Consider the following 27,333-nt stretch of genomic DNA (forward strand, 5'->3'; position numbering starts at 1 on the left):
CTTTTTTCATTACGCAACCTTCAGTGTGGGGGCCTAAAGTTAGCGGGTTTTGTACGGCCGTAATTCTTGTTCAGAGTTCAGAGATCTTTGTCAATTCTTTTACGGGTGGGACGTTTGTAGGGTCAATTAATACACTCCCTATGAATATGAGTAGGCATCTCATAATTATTTTTTGCGTTATTATGCCGATAACTAAAGCCGATAATAATCCAAACGTCCTCGTAACATTTAGAACGTAATAACTGGAGGTTAATTCGAACGTACTGTCCTTTTGTACATCAATTTACTCGACACTGCGAAATCAGAACCCCTAGTGTAAATTTCATTCGAGAGCGTGACGAGCGTTCGCGTTTGCGTTATGTCTATTTTTGTAGATATGGGATTTAGAACAGCGCGCCAAGCGGGACGTTTTGGAAACTAAAAATCCCATCGTACGTCATGTGACGCTATCGAATGAAATTTACACTAGGGGCAGAGATTTTATTCTTCGTAGTAGCTATTCTTATGACGAACACATCCGTGGCAGCCTCGGAATCCGTGACGTAGCGGATAAGCTGCAGGAAAGCCGCCTCCGATGGTATGGCCATATACGCCGTAGACCGGTAGACTACGTCGAAAATAGATGCCTCAATCTCACTGTCAATTGAATTGAATCGAATTGAATTGAATTGTCCAAGGCCCTAGATCACTAGGCCTAAGAAGCGCTGGCTGGACGTCGTGACAGCGGACATGCAAGAGAACAATCTCACACCTGAGGATGCCGAAGACCGGCCAAAGTGGAGAAGACTGAGCAGGAAAGCGGACCCTGGCGCTAGGCCGGAAAACGCTAGGTTGAAGAAGAAGAAGAGTAGCTATTCTTATGGCCCAGCGCTAAGTGCTAAACTGTCACGCCTGTTTTATTGTGGCGCCGCGGCTTAACACTTGTTATTGCCACTGCTCAGCAGTTTTTGCCACGATTTGTGGACTTTGTTTCGAGTCGTTACCGTAATTTGGGGTCTTGCTTAATGGAACTTTTCTAATCTAAACTTGTATGGTTTATCGGCACGCCGGTTTTACTTTCAAATATGAAATGAAGTGACGTAACAGAAGCTATTTTGTAATCAGCGATAAAATAAATAATTTGGGTAGATGTTTATTTAATCATCATCATCGTTATCCTTATTATCTTCTAGAAGAAGAAGAAGATTCGAATCGAACTTTACTTAAAATCTCATTTTAATATACTAAACTTGTCGCGCATCTTGCCAGTACTTTTATTTTGGTTGGTAGGTATTATTTTAGGTTAGGTACAGTAATCTGCATTGATAACAGAACTGACCCCTTCTTCATAGAAACTTGTTTGCAGGGGAGAACCAGTTATCTCTTATTTAGTATCAAATTTCAAGTTCAACGCGTAGGTATTCACTTAAAACAGGTGTTTTCGTTAACATAATGAACATATGTCATTCTTTTCGTCATATAATCATATCACTACGAGCAGTGTGAAAGTCATATCGTAACAAGATTAAAACTATAACAAAATGTGAAAACAGAATCAGCCTCCTGGCTTAATCAGGTGACGTCCTATTCCGGCTTTCGTACCAATTATTGTAGCGTTGTATTATGATTATTAAAATGCAAGTGTAGTTCCATATTTATATTTCATCCTGTTTTAGAGGAAACATGGAAATTGACAACATTTTCCCCGTACAGGAGATGAAAGTGCATATTGTTATGAAGTTTCTAGAAAGGTATACAGGATGGCTAAAAAATAAGGGCATTCCCGTTGCCAGGGAGGTTTTGGGATTATACTGAGCAACTTTTACTATAGGACTAACCCCGAAATCGCGAAAAAAATGTACCCTCCCGTAGAAAATAGACCAGCCAAAATGTATGACACACCCAATTTTTTTTTCGCGATTTCGAGATTGGTCCTTAGTAAAAGTTGCTCTGTATAAACCCAAATCCTCCCTGGCAACGGGAATGCACTTAGGTTTTTAGCCAGCCTGTATATTTAATTAGCAGGAAGATTTTTGCGTTAGTGGCCTCCCTGAGAAGACTCCGTAACTTTTTTCCCATCTCCACTAAAATTAAGGTGCTATTAGCAGTTGCACAGATGACTGAATACTTTTTCTACGACAACTAATTATCATAATTTTAACATAAGATTGAGAACACAGAATACACGTCTACTACTGCCTCCTTTATAAATTAAACGTAACAACTGTGGCATAAGTTGAATGAAAATCCTTAAAGAAAGGGCCGATTTTTTAATTTCGAGCGCTCGATTTCGTCACTCGAGAATCTGTGAAAAACGGCAAAATCCTATTCATGATATACGAGCGATAAAAATAGTAGAATTTCAATGCCTAGTAGTGGAAATAGTAATGAACTAAACACACGAAATCGAGCAGTCGAAATTCAAAAATCGGCCCCCTGCGCCTACTTCGAGGTCCGAGGAGAACATCCGGATAGCCGGATGTATGAAAGCATTTTGGCCCAAGCTTTAACGTAGACCTTCGCTCAAGCTCATAAAAAAAAATAACAAGAAAATCATCTGAAATGGAATATTAACTTTTTTTTTTGAAGTTGGTTAAAAACAGAGCCAAGGGTAACCTATCCTGACTTAACATAGATGTCTCACCCATAAACTAAGTAGCAATGTCGGGTTGTAATTACCCTGACCACACAGTTGCATTTAATCTCAGTCCACAACTAAACTGTAATATCAATATTATGAGCCTCCAACAATGGGCTCTCAATCTCTGGCGGGTATTAAGTTTCCGCAGATATGACAATGAAATGTTAGTGCGAGCGTACGATGGCGAGAGAAGCGTATGAAGTATTTGCAACTATTTTTGCACAAAAGCTAGGTATTAACATGAAAATGGCTGTTTTGAATGATTCACGGTTAGTTGACTTAGGTATTGTTAACGCTCCATCCATGTGTGCGTGCGCGCACACATACACGCTCCATCTACGCGGTGCCGCGGCCGGCGGCAGCCGCCATTCTCCGATCCGTTACGACGCCGACACCACGTATCGCTCGGTCGCGCGTCCATACATTTCCTCTTTTCCAAAAACCATGTAATTTAATCGCTCAGTACATTAAAAGTTGTAAAAGTCCAAATTGTGTCGACTACGTCATTTCACAAGAACCTGCGCCAACAGATTCGAGCCGGATGAGGCTTTGGAATCCACTATCTAAAGGAGGACAAAGGAATTCATCGGCGCGGTCGAACAAAGGGGTCGACATTTTGGACACGTGGAGATCTGGAGATTCAACCAAATTCAAGAAGATTCAGCAAGTCTGTACCTGAGTCTACAATATTTAAGCAAGAATATACCAGGAAAAGGGTTTGCAGTGGCATTTGTGTGAGTTCGTTCCAATTATTTCGTTTTAATTTCACTTCACTGTGCCTTTCATACAGAGTACTGTGCTCTTTTCCATCGAAACCACTATCTAAAGGTTTCATATCAATCTAAAATCCCAATTAGTGCTATAATTCCGTCTATTGCCTATTTTTACTAAATATTCTTTTGGAATCGAAACTTAAATCGATCTTTTATTTCTATAAACTATCAACAAAAGTAGCTTCAGTATCTTGTTTTCAGAGTTCTAGAAGGCTGTTTTGCCTCTATTTGAGCCAATACAGAACAATAATTGAAAGTTTAGCAAATTTTTATTCGAACATTCCAGAACCGGCGAGGGGTCAAAGTCCACAGTCTCGCCGGCCGCCTGCCTACGTGACCACGCGTTGTCTTGAGTAACGGGACTTCGGGCGTGGCTTGTTCGCACGTTTGCTTGACTATCCTTCTGCATGCTTAATCACGCTTCGCATAAAATTTAAGTATATTTCCAATAGTTTTCACTCTTTTGCACAATATTTGACTTCATTTACCGCGTGTTTAATCATTATTTTTCTTACAGCTGTAGGGCAGTTTGAGATTTATTTCGTTTTCACTCTTACATAGTAAATAGCATTTTAACGCAAGCTTCAATAATTGCAATATTTTTCGTTCAATTAATTAATTTTTTCTTCATTTAAACTTCATAATGGACAATTTAAAATCACTAAAGAAAAGCCGAGCAAGCTTCAAAGCAAAGCTGACTTTTTTCAAAGATTATCTAAATGCTTTGCTACCTAGCAGTGAGCTTAATAGCGTACAAATGCATGAGCTTACCATGCGACATGCCAAAATGTCAGAAATGTATAACGATTTCGATTCCATACAAAATGATATAGAAAGCTTGACGGAAATTCCAGATGAGGAGTACGCAGAGCGGACTTCCTTCGAAGCCCGGTACTTCGGCGCCATGGCTGCTGCGCAAGACCTGCTCAGCAAGCATGCCGCGCCCGCCGAACCTGCCTCTGCGGTGCACGACAGTGGATCGGTGGCGGGATCAGGTGATGCTGTATTCTCAAGTAAGCCAAACATTAAACTTCCAACAATTCATCTCCCGACTTTCTCTGGTCGATATCAGGATTGGCTAGAGTACCATGACACTTATAAATCACTAATACACGATAACACATCCATACCTAAAATTCATAAGTTCCACTATCTAAGGAACTCTTTAAAAGACAGTGCGTCGTTAATCATTAAATCACTAGAGTTTTCAACTGAGAATTATGATGTTGCTTGGGACTTGCTGTGCGAGCGTTTCAATAACAATCGCATTTTAGTAAATAACCATATTCAAGCTTTGTTCAGTATAAAGCCAGTGACTCAAGAGTCTTCTAAAGCCTTGCGTAGTATGATAGACTGGGTAAATAAAAACCTAAGAGCCTTAAAAACATTAAAATTACCTACTGAACACTGGGATATTCTAATTATCCATATGATGTCTAGTAAGCTTGATTCAGTCTCAATGCGCGATTGGGAAACCGAACGTAACAAAATTGTAGGTATTCCCACGTTTAGTGATTTCACAAATTTCTTGAAGGGTCGTGCGGACCTCCTTGAAACCATGGAAGAGGCTCAGAATCAATCAAAGGTTCCTCGTAGGCACAGTGACGTCACGCACAACCGCCCAAGAACATTTGTCGTAAATGACTCTCTTAAACAAAAACAACATAAATGCCCTGTATGCGCAAACTATCACACTATATACCAATGCCCTAAATTCAAAGCTATGCCTATAGAATCGCGCATCGAAAAAATAAACCAGTTAAGTCTTTGTACTAATTGTCTTCGCGCAGGGCACGACGAACAACGCTGTCGACTTAGTTCATGTCGTTTGTGTACCAAACGTCACAACACTCTGTTACACATTAACACTCAATCCACAGAACCACTGGCTAGCAAATCATCTACTAAAAGTGACGGTGTCTTACCTGGCGTGCAGGACCAATCTAAACCTGCACAAGACAACATCACACTATCTTCTATACATCGCAGCCAAGCTCTTCTTTCCACTGCTATAATCAATGTTCAAGACCACTCTGGTCAAACACACAAGGTCCGTATTATGCTAGACAACGGATCAACTATTTCATTCATCACAGAATCTTTACAAAAACAATTAGGGATACCCAGTTATTCCACATTTACCTCAGTTAACCTACTGGAGGACAAAACAACAAAAGCCACTAAAAAATGTGACGTCACTATATCGTCACTATACGATCGCAATTATACAACCGATGTTGATTGCTACGTTTTATCTCGGATCTCCGATCTCATACCTACTAATCCAATTTATTGCAATGCTTTCGAAATTCCCTCTCACATCCACCTCGCGGACCCATCATTCTCGGAACCGTCAGAGGTGCAGATGCTGCTGAGCGCTGACATATTTTGGGATGTACTTTGTCTAAATAAGATATCCCTAGGCAAGAATCTACCATTACTAGTCGAATCAAAACTAGGGTGGCTAGTAGTTAAATTACAAAACTCAAACAAAACAAAACAAAATACAGTCCACTGCCATTTCTCTAATACACAGCTAGATCACAAACTAAACGATTTTTTTGATAATGATGGTTTCTCTAATATCGAAAAGGTGTATAACAAATCTAAATCTGATATCGAGTGTGAACGAATCTTTACAAGTACTACCACGCGCCACTCGGATGGGAAATTCATTGTAACGGTACCACTTAAAGAATCCCCCGAGGTGTTAGGTAACTCTAAAGAACAAGCTTTGACAAGATTTCAGTCATTAGAGCGCAAATTCAAACGCGAACCGGAATTCAAAGAGCAATATACTAAATTTATGAAGGAATATTTACAGTTAGGTCATATGTCAGAAAATATAGACTCTCAAAACGATACATTCTCTTATTTTCTTCCACATCATGGAATTTTGCGCGAGGGGAGCCTCACAACAAAATTAAGATCTGTTTTTGATGGATCAGCTGTCACAAGCTCAGGGAAGTCATACAATGACATTCAACACATAGGCCCGGTTGTCCAAGATGATTTATTGAGCATTCTCATTCGATTCCGACAACATAGATTTGTTGCAACTTCGGATGTAGCTAAAATGTATAGACAGATTTATGTAAGAGAAGATCAACGAAGTTTGCAGCAAATCCTATGGCGGCCTGATCCCACACAACCAATTAAACCATACAAACTAAACACGGTCACATACGGCACGGCCTCAGCTCCCTGGTTAGCGACAAGAACACTAAAACAATTAGGTATCGATTGCAAGGACGAACTTGCACGTGAAACGATTTTGCATGACTTTTACGTTGATGATTACATCACTGGTCATGATGATGAACAAACACTCATACATACATGTCAAAATGTCATTAGCGAGCTAGAACCCGCTCATTTCATGTCACGAAAATGGCGGTCTAACAAACCGTCCATTCTAACTCAAATTGTAAATGAAAACAATGATGATGATTTTCTAAATCTAAACAACGATGAATATGCCAAAACTTTAGGCCTACTTTGGGCTTGTAAACGAGACACATTATTGTTTTCATTGCCACACACAATTAAAACACCTAAAACAAAACGCACTATTTTGTCCACTATAGCGCAAGTGTTTGACCCACTGGGCTTAATAAACCCTTGCATGTTACAGGCAAAACTCATACTCCAGTCCCTTTGGTCTCAAAATATTCCATGGGACTCCCAGTTACCAGCCGAGGTTGACTCACAGTGGGACCAGTTTGTCAAATACTTGCCAGATATTTCCAAAATCGAAATTCCTCGCAGAGCACTTTGTGATGATTTCGTAACTGTTCAATTACACGCATTTAGTGACGCATCAATGAAAGCTTGCGCTGCCTGCGTATACATACGCACAGTGTCTATAAGCGGTAACGTAAATGTACATTTGCTCGTTGCAAAAAGCAAACTGGCCCCACTGAGGCAACGACTAACAATTCCAAAATTAGAATTGTGTGGCAGTCTCCTAGCTACACAACTAACGAAAAAGGTTGTAAATTCATTACGCCTGAAAGTAGACTCAATATATTTTCACTGCGACTCAACCATTGTGCTCGGCTGGCTAAAAACTTGTAAAAAACAGCTTAAACAATTTGTCCATAACAGAGTCACTGAGATTACTAACGCCTTTGACCCATCAGCATGGCACTATGTCCCAACAGATATGAACCCTGCTGACATAGGGTCTAGAGGTCAAAATGCTTTACAGCTCAAAAATTCAACTTTGTGGTTCCAAGGCCCACATTTTTTTCACCAAAAAGACATTCAATGGCCTTTGCAGCCTCAAAGTGTGGATGTTTCTGATTTGCCTGAAATCAAAACTCGTTGTAACTTTTCAGCATCTGCAGATATACATGAAAACGATTTCACTGAAAGGTTCTCAAACTTTAGCAAAATGCAGCGCGTTGTAGCTTACATATATATAGATTTAAACACAATTGTCAAAATACAAACAAACGAGTTGGTCCATTACGCATTTCAGAATTAAAATTAGCATTGTTTTCCTTATGTAAAAAGGTACAATCAGAAATATTCACCAAACAACTTTCATTGCTCATGAAGGGCACACTGACAGCAAAAGATAAAATAATAAAACTAAATCCATTTATTGACCAGGACAACCTTATCCGAGTTGGAGGACGATTATCTAACTACGATTATGATACTAAACATCCTATTTTGCTACATGCATCCCACCATATAACAAAAACATTGATACAACATTATCATAGAATACTTTTACATGCAGGACCCCAACTGCTATTATCCATGTTACGTCATAAGTTCTGGATAATAAACGGTCGGAACCTCTGTCGGAAGATAACACATGACTGTTTAACTTGTCTTCGTTTCTCAGGTCGTACTTACCAGCCTATCATGAGTTCACTTCCTGCACAGAGGTTGCACGCTGATCACCCTTTCACACACACAGCCACAGATTATGCTGGTCCTATCCTGATATTGAACAGAAAGGGTCGCGGCGCTCAACTAATAAAGGCATACATAGTTGTGTTTGTCTGTCTGGCAGTGAGAGCAGTACACCTCGAGCTCGTCACCGATCTGACGTCTCAAGGCTTCATTGCCACTTTAAATCGATTTATTGCCCGCAGAGGTAAGCCGGCAATTTTATTTTCAGATAACGGTACTCAGTACATAGGATCATGTAATGAACTAGCTAAATTTTTAAAGGAAACCAGTAATGACATAACGGCTTACTCTGCAGAAAACGAAATAAAATTCAAATTCGCCCCAGCTTACAGTCCAAATTTCAATGGTTTGGCGGAAGGATCAGTCAAGTCTGTAAAATATCACTTGAAACGCGTTCTATCTATGACTAATTTAGACTACGAACACATGAATTCGGTATTGGTTCATATAGAGGGGATACTTAACTCTAGGCCTCTCACTCCTCTTTCTTCTGATCCTTCAGATCTCGTTCCTTTATGTCCAGCACATTTCTTAATTGGGCGAACGATCACATTGCCACCTGCACCCCAGGTGGAAGAAACTCGACCACTTACGACACTCTCCAAATACATGAGAGTTCAACAGCTCAAGGCTCACTTTTGGAGAAGATACTCAAAAGAATATATTTCAGAGCTCCAGTCCCGCAGCAAGTGGCGCACTCAGGGTGCGCATCCACAGCTGGGCGAGATGGTCATCATCAAGGATGACCGCTTACCACCCTACCGATGGCTGCTCGGACGAGTCACAGCCGTCCACCCGGGTAGCGACGGCGTCAACCGCGTCGCCGACGTCCTCACCACTACGGGGACCCTGCGCAGGGCATACAATCGGCTCTGCCCACTTCCATCGACGTTGGATCAGGCAGCTCCTGACCCAAGGGGGGCAGCCTGTTAACGCTCCATCCATGTGTGCGTGCGCGCACACATACACGCTCCATCTACGCGGTGCCGCGGCCGGCGGCAGCCGCCATTCTCCGATCCGTTACGACGCCGACACCACGTATCGCTCGGTCGCGCGTCCATACATTTTCTCATTTCCAAAAACCATGTAATTTAATCGCTCAGTACATTAAAAGTTGTAAAAGTCCAAATTGTGTCGACTACGTCATTTCACAAGAACCTGCGCCAACAGGTATATCGACCGGGATATGGACCGGGATTGCCTTTTGTACCTATTGTTTTCGAGCTCCTGATATTTCGACGCAGTTACATACCATCTTCTTCACGGGTAGGTAACTGAAAATAGCGTTTGGGTGTCAAAGTTGTGTAGAGCGCGCTCGCTCGGTCCATATCCCTTGTCAATATCTGTAAGTCTAATGAAAGTGGCTTTTAAAAATACGGAATTTTATTTTTGATCAATCTTATCGATTATGTAGGTACTTTCAGTCTTAATATAATTTAAAATTTAAGGTCAATATTTCGTTCACACGCTGATGCGGAACCGCAAACCACTCCATGATATGGGAGACAGCGCTATGCAGGTATAGATATAGAAATTAAAGTGTATGCACGTATCTTCACTTCAGTACTTAACACATTCACTGCCATCGACCCGCTAGGCGGGTTCTCTGTTTGTAGGCGCTTTTCGCTGCAAAGTGGACGACTTCATCAGCGGCGCTATCATGGTCGCATTTTTATCACGTCATGCGTCACTTTCGCACTTACATACTTGTTAGAACGTGACGGGCATGATGACAGATGATAAAAAACCGTCCATCTTAGCCCTACAGGTAAACGCTTTTAGCGTGAAGCGCGTGCTTGCAGTAAATGCGTCAAGTTAAAAAATATTGATATACGATGTCGCTAACCGCTCCGCTCATTGCTAAGGCTGTGGTGCCGCGTCTATGGTCTATGTTGCGGTCGGAAATCGTTCCTCACGGAGGTTGATCGTGCGACGCGTGATTGCACCCCGAGACTGTTTGTACAGAGATTGTGTGGGATTATTAAACGCTATTGTAGGCAGCTGAACTGTTAAGCCCTATTGTAATGTCGGGCCTAGTTTTACTATACGACTATGTGACGATATGTACCTTAGTATAAATATGCGATAAGTCGGTTTTGGGGCTTAATGTAATCTGAAGATTAACTTTTTGTTTGTATTTCAAGCCCTTTCTAATGAGTTCAAACTCTATTTCGGTTGTATTTTATCGCCGTGGAGTCTTTGTAAACCTTATTTATTTATATAAGCCTATACGGTGTCCCACTGCTGGGCAAAGGCCTCCCCCCTCGATTTCCATTCGTCTCGGTTTTGAGCAATCTCCGGCCAGTCGTTAAGATATGCGTCCAGGCCGTCCCGCCATCTCCGTCTGGGCCTGCCAGCTCCTCGCCCGTCTTGCGGCACCCATACCGTGGTTATTTTGGCCCACCTCTGTGGGTGCATGCGACAGACATGGCCGGCCCAGTCCCATTTCAGCTTGGGGGACTTAGTTCCAACATCAGTAATGCGCGTTTTTGAGCGCAGCGTAGAGTTACAGATTCGGTCAATCCGTTTTACTCCTAGTATGTTGCGCTCCATAGCTCTTTGGCAAACCTTCAATTTGGTCTTTTACGCCTCGGTGAGTGACCACGTTTGAGCACCGTAGGTTAGTACAGGCAGAATGCACATGTCGACGAGTTTCCGCTTTAAAGTCAGAGGGAGGTCGCCCTTCATCAGCTCCTTCATAGACTAATAGCTCCTCCACGCGTTTTGGATCCGTCTTTCGACTTCTTTATCCTGTCTATGGCTGAAGGAGACTAATTGGCCCAGATACGGGTACTCGTCGACATAATGTATTGTCTGCCCGTCTACCTCGACCCCACGTTTTGTACTATTGGTCATCATTTGCGTCTTGGTCCTGTTCATTGTAAGACCAACTTGAAGGCTTGCTGAGCCTAGGTCTTGAAGCATTACTTGGAGTTCTCGGGACGATGAGGAAAACAGTACAATGTCATCGGCGAAGCGGAGATTTGTTAGTCTTCGGTCGTCGATGACAATGCCCTTGTTTTCCCAAGGGACCGCCAAGGTTCCAAATACATGTTCAAGGGTACTTATGAAGAGTTTTGGGGATAACGGGTCCCCCTGTTTTACGCCTCTTTCTATTTTGAACGGCTGACCGGAGGATTGCAGTTTTATATTAGCGGTACTGTTGTTGTAAATGGAATTTAGTAGATCTATATAAGTGGACTCGATATCTTGATGGCGAAGTGCTGTAAATATGGACTCGTGGGTAATGCTGTCGAAAGCCTTTGTATAGTCTACAAAGGCTAAATACAGGGGTCACACAATTGTAAACCTTACTTTCATTATATCAGTTCCATGTTAGCATAATCATGAGATTGAAATCTGGGAAGTGATTCAAAAACTTACAAGATTTTAATTAAATAAATAGTTATTTACTTGTACCGAGTAAAGCTAAGTCATATCTTTCTAGAGCTGTCCCGGCTCATGGGAGCCTGAGGTCCGCTTGATAACTAATCCCAAGTACCCATTGCCGTAATAGGAACTAGTTTCTTACGAAATGGTTACGGTGTAATGGGTAATGGGTAGAGGCCTTTAATAATGAACTTGCAGTGTTTTCTATGTACATACCTACTAGCAGAGCTGGGCACCGTTAATCAAGAAGTTAACTTCGTTAATCGTTAATCCGTTAAATAAAAAGTTAACTTCGTTAAACGTTAAAACGTTACTGTTCAAAAGTTTTAACGGAAGTTAAAGTTAATCGTTAACTCGAAATCGTAAATATACGCAATAGGAAATGAAACTAGTAGAAATAATCATAAATTTAGATTTTTATAAAATACTAATCTACTAATTAACATGGTAATCATTACTTATTAATAATAGCATAGCCAATAAAAATATCATTCGCTAGCATCTGCCATAAGATGAAAATTCTCGTCTGATATTAGCGACGCCCGTTTTGGAGGAAGAATATCTTTTCCCGCCGAAAACAGGCGTTCCACAGCAGCACTTGAAGGTATACTAGTAAGTAAGTAAGTAAATATTCTTTATTGCACCAATAATTATACATTTTACATACTTACATGTAAAACTACAAATAAATTTTAACGGAAAAATAGAACCCGGTAACAACAGGCGGTCTTATCGCTAAAAAGCGATCTCTTCCAGACAACCTTTGGGTAGCAGGAAATATAGAACTCAAACAAAAGTCAACAGGTAGTGCACGGAGCGAAATATGGAGACTATTAAACACAAACACACATATTACATACTACTTATATTAGTATTACAACAAAACCTAATACACAAATAAACATACAATATACATAATATATATTTAAATACTTACATATATACAATAATATACAATATATAAAATGGCAACTTAAGGCATACTAAGCATACATAAAAAGCATACTTTCAGCTGATTTTTGAAAATGGGGAGAGATTTAGCTAATCTTAATTCTACTGGCAAAGCATTCCACAACCGAGCCCGGAAGGTAAACGAGGTGTTATAAAATTTTGAAGTAGCTGAAGGAGGAGCAAGAATATGAGTCTGAGAACATCGGATAGAAGAGAGATACTTGAAACGCTCTACTAGTGTTATATTTGAGGAATACTCTTATTAAAATTGGTTCCCCTAACAAAGCAAATGAATTTTTCGATTTCATTTCTAGCTATATTTTTATTGTGAGTAGGTACTTAGGTATTAACGATTAACGGACTTAAGGAAAGTTAACGGAAGTTAACAAATCCGTTAAAGGTTTTTAAAGTCAACTTAAAAGTTAATCCGTTACTCGAAAACTTAACATCGTTAATTAACGATTAATGGATTAACGGACTTCTGCCCAGCTATGCCTACTAGTGAACATGGACGCAAAATATTTGAACCCATTCACACTTTTAAAAACTAACCCCCTTATTCATAAACGCGCTACAAACCTCGATTAGCTAATAATTTGTTGTCTTTATCTGTCATTTTGACTTATGTATTTGTAAGAAAGGGATAAAACATAATTTAACTAGAAATCAGGCCCGTAAAGTTTTATGAATAAGGCGGTAAGTATGGAATTTGGCCTTCTATATAGTATTTTCATATATTTAAAATAAAACTAGCGGAAATAAAGCATGGAACCTAAGTTTAGACTAACATATAGCCTAATAAAGTTCTCAGGGCGGGCCTGCGTTAAACTTTAACTTTTGGCCCCAATGGGATAAATTAAGTTACCAACAACGATACTCCCTTTAGACCTGACTGAAAAGGGGAAGATGCGGGAATAACTGGCGCCTATTTCACAAACTTGACAATTGACACTTGACACTAAGTCGGAACTCGGAACCTAAGAAATAAGCGGTTTTGACTTACTTACAGTGTTATTATTGGTAGAGGCTATAACTGTTTTAAATTTTAGCTATTTACGTCAAACGGTCTCTGCAAGACCGAAGTAATCTCATAAGTGCTAGGTGAGGTGTAGTACCTACTTCCCTTTGGGTCAAATACTCTTCGCTAAATTTCACTTCCCAACAAACTTGTCGCAGTAGTTTCATTTCCCAAATGAATCTTTAGCAAATTTACACTTCACATTTAATTTATTTGGGGAAATTATCATTTGGCATCATTTTACTTTGTCAAATTTTATTCAGACAAACATGACCGTTAAACATGACCATGTCCATGTCGGACGTGGTCATGTTTCTATGACGGCTGATCGGTGATCACGTGGTGCTTTCCATAGAAATCGAAGCGCCGGAAGCTCCAGCCCGGCCCCGGCCCGGTCTAGCGTGAGAGTCATGCATCTTTCCTGTGCATGTCTGTGTGTGTGGGAAATATCCCACACACACAGACATGCACAGGAAAGACACCCGTTTTCCGGAACTTTTTGTCTTCTTACCTTACGTTTTAATCTAAGACGCCGAGAGCCCTTCCAGTAACTGGCAACGATAACTACTCCCGACTCCCTTCCGGTAGGAGCGGAAATGCTTGCAACTATTGAAACACGATATTAACAAGACACTTCCTGCAATTTGCAACGGATATAAGACAATAAGTATGTTACGTGCTTCTCGGCCTAGCTCAGCGAGAATCTGAATGCAGACGAGGACGCAGGCAGAAGCTAATAATAACTTCAACCAGCCAAACTTCAACACTATAACCGGCCTTCTTCTCCACTTTATTTACAATAGCCCCTATGCCAGCTGGGACTGATTTACGGGTATCTATTTGTACCCGTGAATGGATTCTAGCTGGTGTATTACATAACATAAAAAATTGTCTAAAAGGGCATCTAGTCTGCACTGTTGGCTTCTACACATGCCTCCCAAAGGTCCAGGACCCCGTGTTCCCGAAATATGGCAAGGACTTAAATAACTTATGCCTACGTCAATATTATTGAGCAAAAGTGCAGAACTACGATGAATTTTATTGCAAAACATTGTATTTACAGTTTAACTGTGCGTCCAGTTACTATACATATTAGATACTACATATTTCATCCAATACGAATGCATCTGAATTTGTCTATTCCCTAAACTCGTACTTAGACACCATTAAACATTTTAAAAACATTATTATTACTGGTGATATCAACATAAACCTTATCCCACGCCCACAAGAAAGTAATCAAGATACTATTAATAGAAACAGCTACCTAAACATGCTTGCTATGCATGGCCTACTTCCAGGACACATGTTGCCCACAAGGGATGCAAGTTGTCTAGATCACATAATGTTGAAGACTGAACTGCGAAAACTTGCCCCATATACAGCTGTTCTTAATACCTCCATTACTGACCACCTTACTATCGTCTTAGCCCTATCCACAACTGACATAAACAAACAGTCACCGATCGGTAATAAGGTCAATTACTCACGGGCACTCGATTACCTTAGTGAAATAAACTTTGATAATATAATGTCACATACGGATCCACTATACATAGCTGTACACTTAATTAATAAACTTACGGAATCCTTGGAGATCGGTAAAACAAATAAAAAGATCCCAAGAAATCTACGTGCAATTAAACCTTGGATTACACCAGGGATCCTTAGATGTATCAGAAATAGGAATGAGTTACAACGGAAAGCTAAATCGGATCCTGGCAATGAGATTCTGAAGGTCACATACAAAAGATACCGCAATTATTGTAATAATTTAATTAAAAAAATAAAACGGAAATATGACAGGGATCAACTTGAAGCAGTAGCTAAAAACCCCAAGGCCTTATGGAAAACTATTAAAAAGATCACCCACTACAAAGCCAAAGATAACAACAATAGTCTGGAACTACTCAATACTAAACCGTCTCCCCCTGAAGCTGCGAACCATATCAACCATTTCTTTGCAAACGTAGGGAAAGACCTGGCTGAAGCAATCTTAAAAAGCCATACAACTGACAAAAACACGGATGTCGTGACAATTGCATCAAACCCCTCTTCTTTCGTTCTATTGGATACAGACGCCGCGGAAGTGGATACCATTCTTATGAACCTGAAAAACGATAGTGCTCCGGGATGGGATGGAATCCCCACAAAGTTTCTGAAGCTTGCTAGAACAGTTATTGTCCCAATCGTAGCTCGACTGGCCAATCTGTGTTTTGCTACAGGAACATTTCCAGAACCTTTAAAACAGGCTATTGTAACACCTGTTTATAAGTCTGGGGAGAGAGACAATGTTAATAACTACCGACCTATATCTGTGCTACCCTCTATCTCCAAAATAATAGAAAAACTGATAAATAACAGGCTTACTAATTATCTTCACAAATTCAATATTCTTTCAGAGTCTCAGTTTGGATTTAGAAAAGGAAAATCCACAGAAGATGCTGTCTTGGCTCTTACAACTGAAATAACACGACACATAGACAAAGGTGATAAATGCCTTGCAGTATTCATTGACCTACGGAAAGCTTTTGACACCGTCTCTCTTCCCTTACTCGTAAATAAACTGGAAAAAATAGGTATTCGGGGAAAGCCGCTAGATCTATTCAAAAGTTATGTACAAGGCCGTTCCCAAAGGGTAAAAATTGGTACGTTTTTGAGTGAGGAGAGCCACATTGCCTATGGCGTCCCCCAGGGAAGCCTCCTAGGCCCCACACTCTTCCTTACATATATTAATGACCTCACAAACCTCAAGGTTGACGGCGGATGCGTGTTCTCGTACGCCGATGACACAGTGGTAGTTTTCAACGGGAGCTCATGGGACGATGTGTATGAAAAAGCTAATAACGGACTGCACAGAATAGCTTCATGGCTGAATTGTAATCTGCTGACACTCAATAGCACTAAGACTAACTATATATGTTTTTCGAAGTACGAGAACACGCAACCACCACATGACCTTACAATAAAAATACATGTATGTGACCTAGTCGACACACGCATCTGCCACTGCCAAACTATTGAAAAGGTTCCATCGGGCAAGTATCTGGGGGTTATTCTAGACCAGCGTCTCTCATGGCACAGACACATAGATTATCTAAATGGTCGAGTCCGAAAGCTCATATGGTTATTCAAAACTCTAAAGCATGCCGCTACTACAGAACTTCTCACTCAGATATACACGGCACTTGCCCAGTCCATCATGACATACTGTATTCCAATTTGGGGCGGAGCCAATAAAACCAAGTTTCTGGAAGTTGAAAGAGCACAAAGGTGTTTGCTAAAAGTTATGTTTTCTAAGCCCTATAGATACCCTACTGATGACTTATATAAAGAATGTAACTTACTATCTATAAGGAAACTATATGTATTGAGATGTATTACAAAACTGCATGTGTCAATTAAGTACATAACTACCTCTAGGATTAGAAGGCGAAAACCTAAAGCTGCACTAGTGCCAGCATTAAACTCAAAATTCGCAAAAAGACAGTTTCACTATCAATCACCTAAATTATATAATTCTATTAACGAACGACTAGATATATATCCTCTACAAATGCATGAATGTAAGATAAAGGTCATAGAATGGTTAAAAACCCTACACTATAACGAATTGGAAGCCATCGTATGATAAATAGAGAATATAAATATATACACACAAACACACATACACACACACACACACACACACACACACACACACACACACACACACACACACTCACGCATACATACACGCGCGCGCTAGCTATAAATTAGGTTAAGTTAGTTAAATATGTAATATTATTAAGTATATTAAGTTCGAAATAATTTTATAGCATGTCTTATAGTAATTATAAGTAACATACTTTGTTGTAACATACTAAATTATATTATGGATTGTACCCTCTCAAATTATGGAAGAGCGGGGCCTTCCCAAGTAGCACAGATAGCTCTATAACTACTCACTTTTAGTTCTATCTAACGCTCTGTGCGTATTAAGACACTTATAAGAGCACACTCGTGGTCCTACAGCTGTATAATAGATCTCAGTGATATTTATATAGCTTAGGGCTGATTAAAAGCTGCATTACGGCTCTGAAAACTACCATTAATACGCAAAGGGTGATATAAAGGTATATTTGCTACGACCCTATACAGCTTTAAGGGTTATCAAATGCTTTAACCGTTATAAGGTCTGTTTAGTGGATAAAATTACGCCGTGTGCTGTATAAGGAGGTAATTGTGGACTTTTATTACGTTGACTTATTAAGGGAGCACAAGTGAACTATTATGAAGCTAATAGACGTATAATGGAACACATGTGGCACATAATACAGCTTGTCGCTTAACATGTTTACCGCTAAGCAGCTTTTATTACACTGACTTTTAAGGGAGCACGAGTGAACTAATATGAAGCCAATAGACGTATAATGGAACACATGTGGCGCATAACACAGCTTATCGCTGCACGTGTTTACCGCTAAGCAGCTTTAGTATTACGCTGACTTTTTAAGGAAGCACGAATGAACTATTATGAAGCCAATAGACGTATAATGGAACACACATGGCACATAATACAGCTTATCGCTGAACATGTTTACCGCTAAGCAGCTTTTATTACGCTGACTTTTATGGGAGCACGAGTGAACTAATATGAAGCCAATAGACGTATAAATGGAACACATGGGGCGCATAATACAGCTTATAGCTGAACATGTTTACCGCTAAGCAGCTTTTATTATTCTGACTTTTTGAGGATGCACGAATGAACTATTATGAAGCCAATAGACGTATAATGTAACACATGGGGCGCATAATACAGCTTATCGCTGAACATGTTTACCGCTAAAGCAGCTTTTATTTCGCTGACTTATTATAAGGGAGAACGAGTGAACTATTATGAAACCAATAGACGTATAATCGAACACATGTGGCGCATAATACGGCTTAGCGCTGAACATGTTTACCGCTAAGCAGCCTATTATACTACCATTGGGACTGTCTGCATAGCGGCTGTTAAAACGTTCACAAGATGCCTTATAACTGTTTAGAGGTTCACTAGTGTATCGAAATAACGACTTGGACTTTATAGTGGTTTACTTAAGTATCTTTATCAGATATATAACAGTTGTATGCTGCATATAAGAATTTTAACGGTTCACGTTGCTTTTTAACATTGACCGCCATTTTATTGTATATAACCTACAAAATTGAAATTGCTTTTCCAACTTTTAAGGCTAACAATAAGGTTTTGTGCCTGAGTTCTTAACCTAAATCATTAGATTAGTACTTCCTGTAACGTATTATTAACTTTTTATCTCATAATTCTGTCCAAACCACTGAAATAGTTTTTACACATAGCTTATTTATATAATTAATTTAAATAAATACTGATTATTTTCGTGGCGCACTGAAATTTTCTTAGATAATGTATATATATAATGTCAATAAACTTGCATTCCCAAACATCTTTCTCGCATTAATATATAAAATATCATGTACAAACATTTAACCAAACACTTTAACAAAATGACTTATGGTGTCGTTGCGCTTAACGTTTTTGCTTCAATATAAATATGTTCACCTCTGCGTTCGTCGTCACTATACTAAATATAATAGCAGATTTTTAAGCCAGAGGTGTAAAAGTATGTTATTAATTATCTTTTATTCAGCCCAACGTCAATCTTTCCCGGTATTAGGGCGCACATGTGACATATTAGCTGAATAAAGGGTAACTGGTGGTCTCTTACCCAGTCAATATACACCTCTTATAACTCCTGTTACCCCTTATAATTCCGTTAAAATGCTGCTACAACGCTCTTAAGTAGCTATGTGAACTTAAGGCTGCCTAATTTGTGCCCATTTAAGAGTTATAAAAGCTGAAAAGACGCTTATACAGCTCTTATGCAGCTTTTATATTCCAGCTTCAAGCGTATTCGTACTTCATTATGCGGCTGCTATACAGCTAATCTGTGCTACTTGGGCTTCTGCCACAAGTATATTTTATACTTAAAAGAAGGTTCCAACCTTATTACTATTGTAATGGAAATTGTAACCCTTAATAAACAATTTTTCATTTTCATTTTCATTTTCATTTCACAAGGAGCTTTGCAGTTATCGCCATGTTAGATACCTGTGGATGCCGTTTAGCTATCTCAAGAACATTCCGACTTTGAAAAGACTTAAAACGCCATTATTTTCACTCCACTGCGACAGTTGGGGTTCTGATAATGTTAGTTTTATGGTAGTTTTCGTGCCAATAATTGGATAGTGGTCAATTCAAGCATGATAAAGTTAATGTACCAAGCAGTTTTGAATCCGCTAATAATCTTTAAGGTGCGGTCAAGGAATTTGAATGCTGTGCCACTTCGTACCATTTCACTGTGACATAAGATCACTAGCGACTTGTATATTAATTGTTACATTGTGACAAGGTCATTAAAGATCATAATCTATAAATTAATCTTCTTGTTCATCTTCCTCGCGTTATCCCGGCATTCTACCACGGCTCATCGGCCTGGGGTCCGTTTGACAACTAATCCCGAGATTTGGAGATTTGGGATTTTGTAATCTAGAAATGAGTATTTTGCTGTAACCTTGATAACTTACTCTACTCTAACTCTAATCATCACTCCAGCCAACATGAGCAACAACTAAAAATTTGACTTTACCGTAAAACGGGGTGAGTAGGTTTCGCGGGGAGAGGTGGCTTATGAATGGGGAGAGAAGGTTTGAGAGGGGGGTGAGAAGGGATTTTAAGGCAACTGCTATACAAAAATAATGTATTCCAATTTAAAATGGAGCTATAGTAATACGCATAATAAAAAAAATCGATCCAACAATCTTCCAAAATCACCTTTGTACGAAAACCCCTCTCACCCCAAATACGAGGCACTACGGGGTGAGGTGGGTTTTCCTCTTTATCGTCAAAGTTATGAAATGGAACTATCCAAAATAAAATAAAAACTAAAATACAAACGTCCGGAACACTTATTATATACACCATTCAGTTTTCATATGTAAAAATAAAATAAAATGTTATCGAGGTTTGAATTTCAGTTTTGACCCTACTCACCCCATTTTGCGGTACTTACTTTTCCACTCTTGTGTGCAAATTTGTTATCAGTTTTTGATGAATAAAGACTCCTCCGTAAACCTTCACGAGCTAGTGTGTTGAATAACTTATTATTGCTAATTAAACTTTTTACTGAAATTTCCATTGTTTAAAAGTTGTTAACACTACACCGCCTTTTCCAGGGTTGGAAAATTTAAATACCCCGATTTAACTCGGAAAGTTCGTATTACGTGAGACAACATAGTGTAACTAATGCTTATCAGTAGTTCTATTAATCTTATAAGATGGTGGGGTCAGGCCTGGCTAATCAGTAGGGATTAGAGATGTGCGCCGATGGCAAAATCATCGGCGGCGGCGTCTGATGATTTTTTGACCGGCGGCGGCGGCGTGATCGGCGTGAAATCGGCGTGGCATAATTTTTGATACTGCATGAGAATGTGGCTGTAGAAACTCTACATTAAAGCCTTCTGAGTATTTACTAGGCTATCCAAAACATATTATATCATCATCATCATCATCATCATCCTGGCGTCAATCCCGGCTGTGCCCCCGCGCGGGGCGCGAGGGCCCGGGGTCCGCCTTCCGACTCCTTCGTGACCACTTTGCCCGATCTTCGGCATCCCTGGTAGTGAGTCCGTTGGCACGCATGTCCTCCTTGACGACATCAAGCCATCGCTTCTTGGGCCGGCCTCTTCTTCCCGTACCGGGAGGAGGCGGCATGGCCAGGCATTTGTTACCCACGTAACTTGCCGGTCTGCGCGAGACGTGGCCATACCAACGAAGGCGACACTCTTGCAGTTTGTCTGCAATGTCACGGACGCCAAGACTACCCCGAATGTGGGCGTTTCGGACGCGATCCTTGCGTGAAACTCCGCACATCCACCGTAGCATCTTCATTTCCGTGACACGCAGTTCCTGCTTGTGCCGCTCTAGTAAAGGCCAAGTCTCGCTGCCGTACAGAAGGGCAGGTCTAATGATGGTCTTATAGACCTGTCCCTTCAACTTAATCGGCATTTTGGGGTCACAAATAACCCCAGTCATCTCCCGCCATTTGACCCAAGCAGCGGAAATTCGGGCTTTGACGTCGCTGTCGATGTCCCCGGTAGTGCTAAGTACAGATCCTAGGTACTTAACTTGATCCGTGCGCTCGACCATGTCCACGCCTATGCGGACGGGTAGAGGATCTGTACTATTGCAGGCCATGTACTCTGTCTTCGCCCCATTTAGTTTAAGACCGCCGTTCTCCAGCGACCCCCTCCATCTGTTCACACGCTGGACAAGTCGGCCCTTATCAGAGTCTGTCAGCGCGATATCATCAGCATACATGAATAGCCACGGTGGCTGCTCATGGTAGTCTCGGATGCTGGCTGACAGGGCGTCTAATATCACGCTAAACAGAAACGGGCTGAGCACAGAGCCCTGATGTACTCCAACAGTGACAGAGAAGGGGTTGGTGTCACCAACAGCGGTCCTGACTATTGAATCAGAATCGTGGTACATGTCCCGGATAGTGTCAATATAGGCCTCAGGTACAGCCTTGGACCGCAGCGCCCACCAGATCATCTCACGAGGGACACAGTCAAAGGCCTTTTCCATGTCCAGAAACAGGAAATGTAGAGGCGTGTTCTTTGCTCTGTATCCCTCCATGAGGGTCCTCAGGGCAAATACAGGGTCCATCGTTCCGCACCCTGGCCGAAACCCATATTGACACTCCGAGACTGTACACTCCTGTCGGAGCCGAGCATCGATTATGCGCTCAAAGAGCTTCATGGTGTGAGACATAACCTTTATACCGCGATACTTGCTACACTCCCGCACCGAGCCCTTACCTTTGAATACTGGAGTAATGATACTCAGCCTCCACTGGTTGGGTATCTTCCCGGTGAGGAGTATGCGGTTATAAATATCAGTGAGTATGCTCACACCCTGAGAGCCCATCGACTTCCACGCCTCTATAGCGATTCTGTCGGCTCCGACAGCTTTCCGATTCTTCATGCGGCGAAGAGCCGCCTCGACTTCCTCCGGCGTTATCGGTGGCACTAGTCCTTGATTCGGAGGGAGAACCGGAGGTTGCACCTCTTTGTGCTGGTTATTCAGCAGGTTGTGGGAGTAAGAGCGCCATCTCTCCTTTACCGCGCGATCCTCGCATAGCAGGTTACCGTGAGGGTCATTTACGCAGCGGCACTTGGAGATGTCCTGCGCCGCTTTGACCCTCGATCGTGCCAACTTATCGTACAGAGGACGCAAGTGGTTATGTCTGGCTCTGGCTACAGCTTGTTTAGTGGCACGTTTGGCAGCCCTGTATGCCGCGTGGTCTTCAGGAGATCTGGACGCTTGCCACTTTTTAAAGAGGGCTTTTTTCTCCCTAGTCTCCCTCTGGACTGTGGCGTCCCACCACCAAGTCTCCTTGTCAAGCCTGCGACCCCCTTTAGACACCCCCAGCACCGCCTTCGCCGCCCGTGTGATGGCTGCCTGAGTTCTATCCCAGATTTGCTGTACGGAATGGCCATCCGTCACAACACTGAGGTCGTTGACAGCGGCAGCAAACTCATGGGACTTGGATCCTTCAAGCAGCCACCACCGGGTTTGGGGGCGGCACTGCTCCCGGTATGTGCCTCGGGGCTTGACGAGCAGGTCCATCACAAGGACTCGGTGTTGGGCAGTGAGACTCTCTCCCGGTATGACTTTACAGGTGGCTACTTTGCCGATATAGTCTCTCCGAGTGAGAAAGTAGTCGATCTGAGTGGCGCTCCTCCCGCTCCTGTAGGTGATCAGATGCTCGGATTTCTTTTTGAAAAACGTGTTCACGACGGCTAGATCAGCAGCCGTACACGTCCGGAGAATTTCTTCCCCTTCGGGGTTACGGCTCCCGAAACCAAAACCACCGTGGACACGCCCAAACTCCTCACACTTCTCACCCACATGATCGTTCAGGTCGCCACCCACAACAACACTCTGCGACAACGGGATGCTTTGCAGCAGTTCCCCGAAATGCTCCCAGAACATCGCCTTGTCCGCATCGCTACAACCGGCCTGTGGGGCGTAGGCACTTATCAAATTGGTCACGACCCCTTCGATAAGCACCTCCACAACCATAAGGCGGTCGCTTCTACGCTTTACGTCCAAAACGCTATCCCTGAACTCCTCAGAGAGCACCACCCCCACTCCGTTGTCCCCACTCGGAGAGCCCGTGTACATCAGCTTGTATCCATTCCCGATGTTCCGGGACCTGTTGCCTTTCCATCGAGTCTCCTGCAGGAATGCCACTGCCACCCTCCGCCTGGCGAGTACGTCGGCTAGCTCGCGGGAAAGCCCGGACAGCGTGCCAAGGTTCCACGTGGCAAAGCGGACCTTTCGGGCTAACGTCTTTGGCCGAGCCCGCCCTTGACCCGGTAGCCCTCGCCCACTTATCGCAGGGGTAGGGCGATCCCCCTGCGCGCCGTTATGCAAATGCCAAAACATATTATATGTGTTTTCTAAATTTATGCCGAAAATTATATCCCATCATGTCACTTGGCAACCATTTATTACCAATACCAACCTAACGGTTACCAACGGTATGTTATAATGAAAAGGGGACTTTAAAACGCTACATTTTAGGCAGTATTTTTACTTACTTTGTAAGTGGAATACAAATAAAACACATAAAAATGTTTTATAAGTTAAGTCTTAATCTAGGTATATTGACTTTTACCAGCCGCTGTCGCCACACCTAGGATTTGTTACGAAATAATGATGAACTACATTCTTTACATTTGCCTGAACTGAAGTTTAACAGAAATGTATGTTAGAATAAAGATGTCATCGTTTTCGAAAGAAAACGTCTCTGGCAGGTTGATTCGCTCAACAGAATGTCTTTGAAGTGTCCCCTTTTGTGGAATATTAAGGTCTACTCTGTTTTCTTTAGTGCTAGCTTAGCCATGATAGTTGGTGATTTAAGTTCCTATAAGTAGGTATAATTGTTTAGGTATATTATTATTATTTGTTTATTCATGAACAATATTACAACTATAGCTTATTACGAAGCTTTAAACTGACTTTTATAATTTTGATTGAAATATATATTGTTAAGTAAAATAAGCTGATAATCACCATAAAATGACTAAGAATTGATCTTGTGTAATTTTAAATGAAATCGTATTTATGTGATAAATAAATAAATCATATCTATCATATGATGACCCTTATACGTGTCACCAGCATCATACGAGAAATCATAAAATACGCAATTAAAATCGTGGTGACAGCTTGCTGGAGATTCTAAGAAGAAAATAGCATGTTTATTATGTCCTAGGATATGAACCGCGTGATATTTTATTGAATATCTAATCCGCGTGAAAGACTACCACGTCTATCTCACCGATCTCACGGGCAAGATACTTACGCGCCGCTCCTATGAACTACTGTACGGTTACCATCAGTTTGTCACTGACATAAACGCCGTCGAGAACGTAATTTACTTTCTATACATCTCGCTCGCACTCGCATATTAGTGCAAACGGGATGTATAGAAAGTAAATTACGTTCTCGACGGCGTTTATGTCAGTGAAAAACTGATGGTAACCGTACTGAACAGCAAATAATGTTCTGCTCTCGTGGCTTGTCGTCACCCCGCGGTGGGGGTGTGACGGCCGTTGAGCGCGCGACAGTTGAATCGTAGAAAAAAAAAGGCCGTGGCGCCGGCGTCAGAGAACGGGCAGACGTAGTTATTTATAAAGTTGAATTTGCTTGTGCAACGCTACTAGTTTTATAACTTACGACTTATACCATGACAAAAATCTGGCTTAAATATAAAATATCGAGGAATGCAGATAACATAGTAAACTCCGTGTAGTAGTGGGACCTCTGTAAATCGTATGCTGCGGTACTTACTACAAACTAAGGGCAAAGTTTGAGCTTTACCGCGCCTGATTCGCTTACAAGCCTGGTAAGTCTTCATAAAATTACAACTAATATTCAGTTTATGTAGTCCTCTAACTTCACCTAATATAATAAACTTCAAGGCTTAGATGTTTTACAAGCTGCAGGTGGTACCGTAAACTCAGGTAACTAACTATAGTTAAAAACTGGACTATGGTTGTACATATTATAGAACTATCTATAATACAACCATAGTCTAGTTTTTAACGTTGATTATTAACGAGCATTTTTGATTTAGGTATACTTATTATATTTATTTTGGAGCTTAGTTATTTGTAAGTACTAATGCTTTTTCTAGATTAGATAGGTACTCATCATATTTTTTTTTTAATTTGAAGTACCATATTCATTTGTAATACGAGTATATGATTGCCAGACATGCTGAATATTTATTGACTATAACATACTTAATTAGAAAAATATTTATACCTACATATTTTACAAGAAAATTAATTTGGATCATAGTTGTAAGTACTGGACTATAATTACCTGAGTTTACGGTACTCAAAAGGAAAGTTGACTACCGCTTTTCCATACAAATGTAGTCCCCATTTTCTTATTTGGATATGAAAATTAAGGAAATTTTTTTGGACAATTTGATATGCAGTAAAACCACGCAACTATACTCTAAAACCTCATAACTATTTACCTTTTATTTGAATATCGCAGTTCTATGGCAAAATATGTATATAAATGGAAGAAAAATTTCATACAAAACCAAAAAGAACCTTGGTATATACTGTAAAATAGGGTGAGTAGGTTGAAGAGTAGGGTTGAAAGAGGGGTGAGATGGGTTTTTAAGGCTACTGCTACAAAAATAATGTATTCCAATTTAAAATGGAGCTATAGTAATACGCATAATAAAAAAAATTGATCCAACAATCTTCCAAAATCACCTTTCTATGAAAGCCCCTCTCACCCCAAATACGAGGCACTACGGGGTGAGGTGGTTTTTCCTAATTATCGTCAAAGTTATGAAATGGAACTACCCAAAATAAAATAAAAACTAAAATACAAACGTCCGGAACACTTAGGTATTATATACACCATTCAGTTTTCATATGTAAAAATAAAATGTTATCGAGGTTTGAATTTCAGTTTTGACCCTACTCACCCCATTTTACGGTACCTATAAATAGTAAATAGTTGGGTTGGGTGGTTTTACGGTACCATAGCTAAACCCAAAGTCCTCTCCAACGAGCGACACTATTATCCGTGGATCGTGAGAGAGGCGATTGAAATTAAAAAACACCCTAAAAATTTCAATCGTGAGGACGGGTACAAATTATCGTCTACTTGGGGACCAGTGATTCAAATGTTGAAACCAGCGGATATATCTTCGGACCAGTGTACGGATACTGTGAGTGTTGCGTGTCGTGCCGTGGACAATAAACATTAAACTTTAACGGGTAGCTGCAATTTCTTTGTCTACCTCGAACATTTTTATAAACTAATTTCGGGTAGTTTAGTGGTGTTTTATTAATATTTCCGTTGACATTTGTTGGGACGTCAGTGTTTCCGTGACCACAGCTGGTGCAACTCAGCTGAAACGTCGGAATTAAAGGTAAAAACAATGAAATTATATCGCGGTAGACCCGTTTGTGTAATTAAATATGTAACCATAGCTAAAGTTAAACCAAGAAAAGTCTGCAATGATTTTGATAGCCCGCGCAGT

The 27,333-nt window shown here is 40.9% G+C and overlaps 1 protein-coding gene and 1 long non-coding RNA gene across 2 annotated transcripts in view; one reads left to right on the forward strand and one right to left on the reverse strand.

Annotated features, from left to right (window-relative positions):
• LOC134806469 (uncharacterized) overlaps positions 1-27,333 on the reverse strand; it is a 200,981-nt gene that overhangs the window by 112,677 nt on the left and 60,971 nt on the right. The window lies entirely within an intron of this gene.
• On the forward strand, positions 3,816-9,283 carry LOC134806257 (uncharacterized). Its single transcript, XM_063779486.1, has 2 exons — positions 3,816-4,388; positions 8,900-9,283. Exons 1-2 carry the CDS (start codon positions 4,037-4,039, stop codon positions 9,253-9,255), a joined length of 708 nt encoding a protein of 235 aa, XP_063635556.1. The 5' UTR covers positions 3,816-4,036; the 3' UTR covers positions 9,256-9,283.

This window comes from Cydia splendana, chromosome 3, assembly GCF_910591565.1.
Source record: "Cydia splendana chromosome 3, ilCydSple1.2, whole genome shotgun sequence".
NCBI classification, from domain to species: Eukaryota; Metazoa; Arthropoda; class Insecta; order Lepidoptera; family Tortricidae; genus Cydia; species Cydia splendana.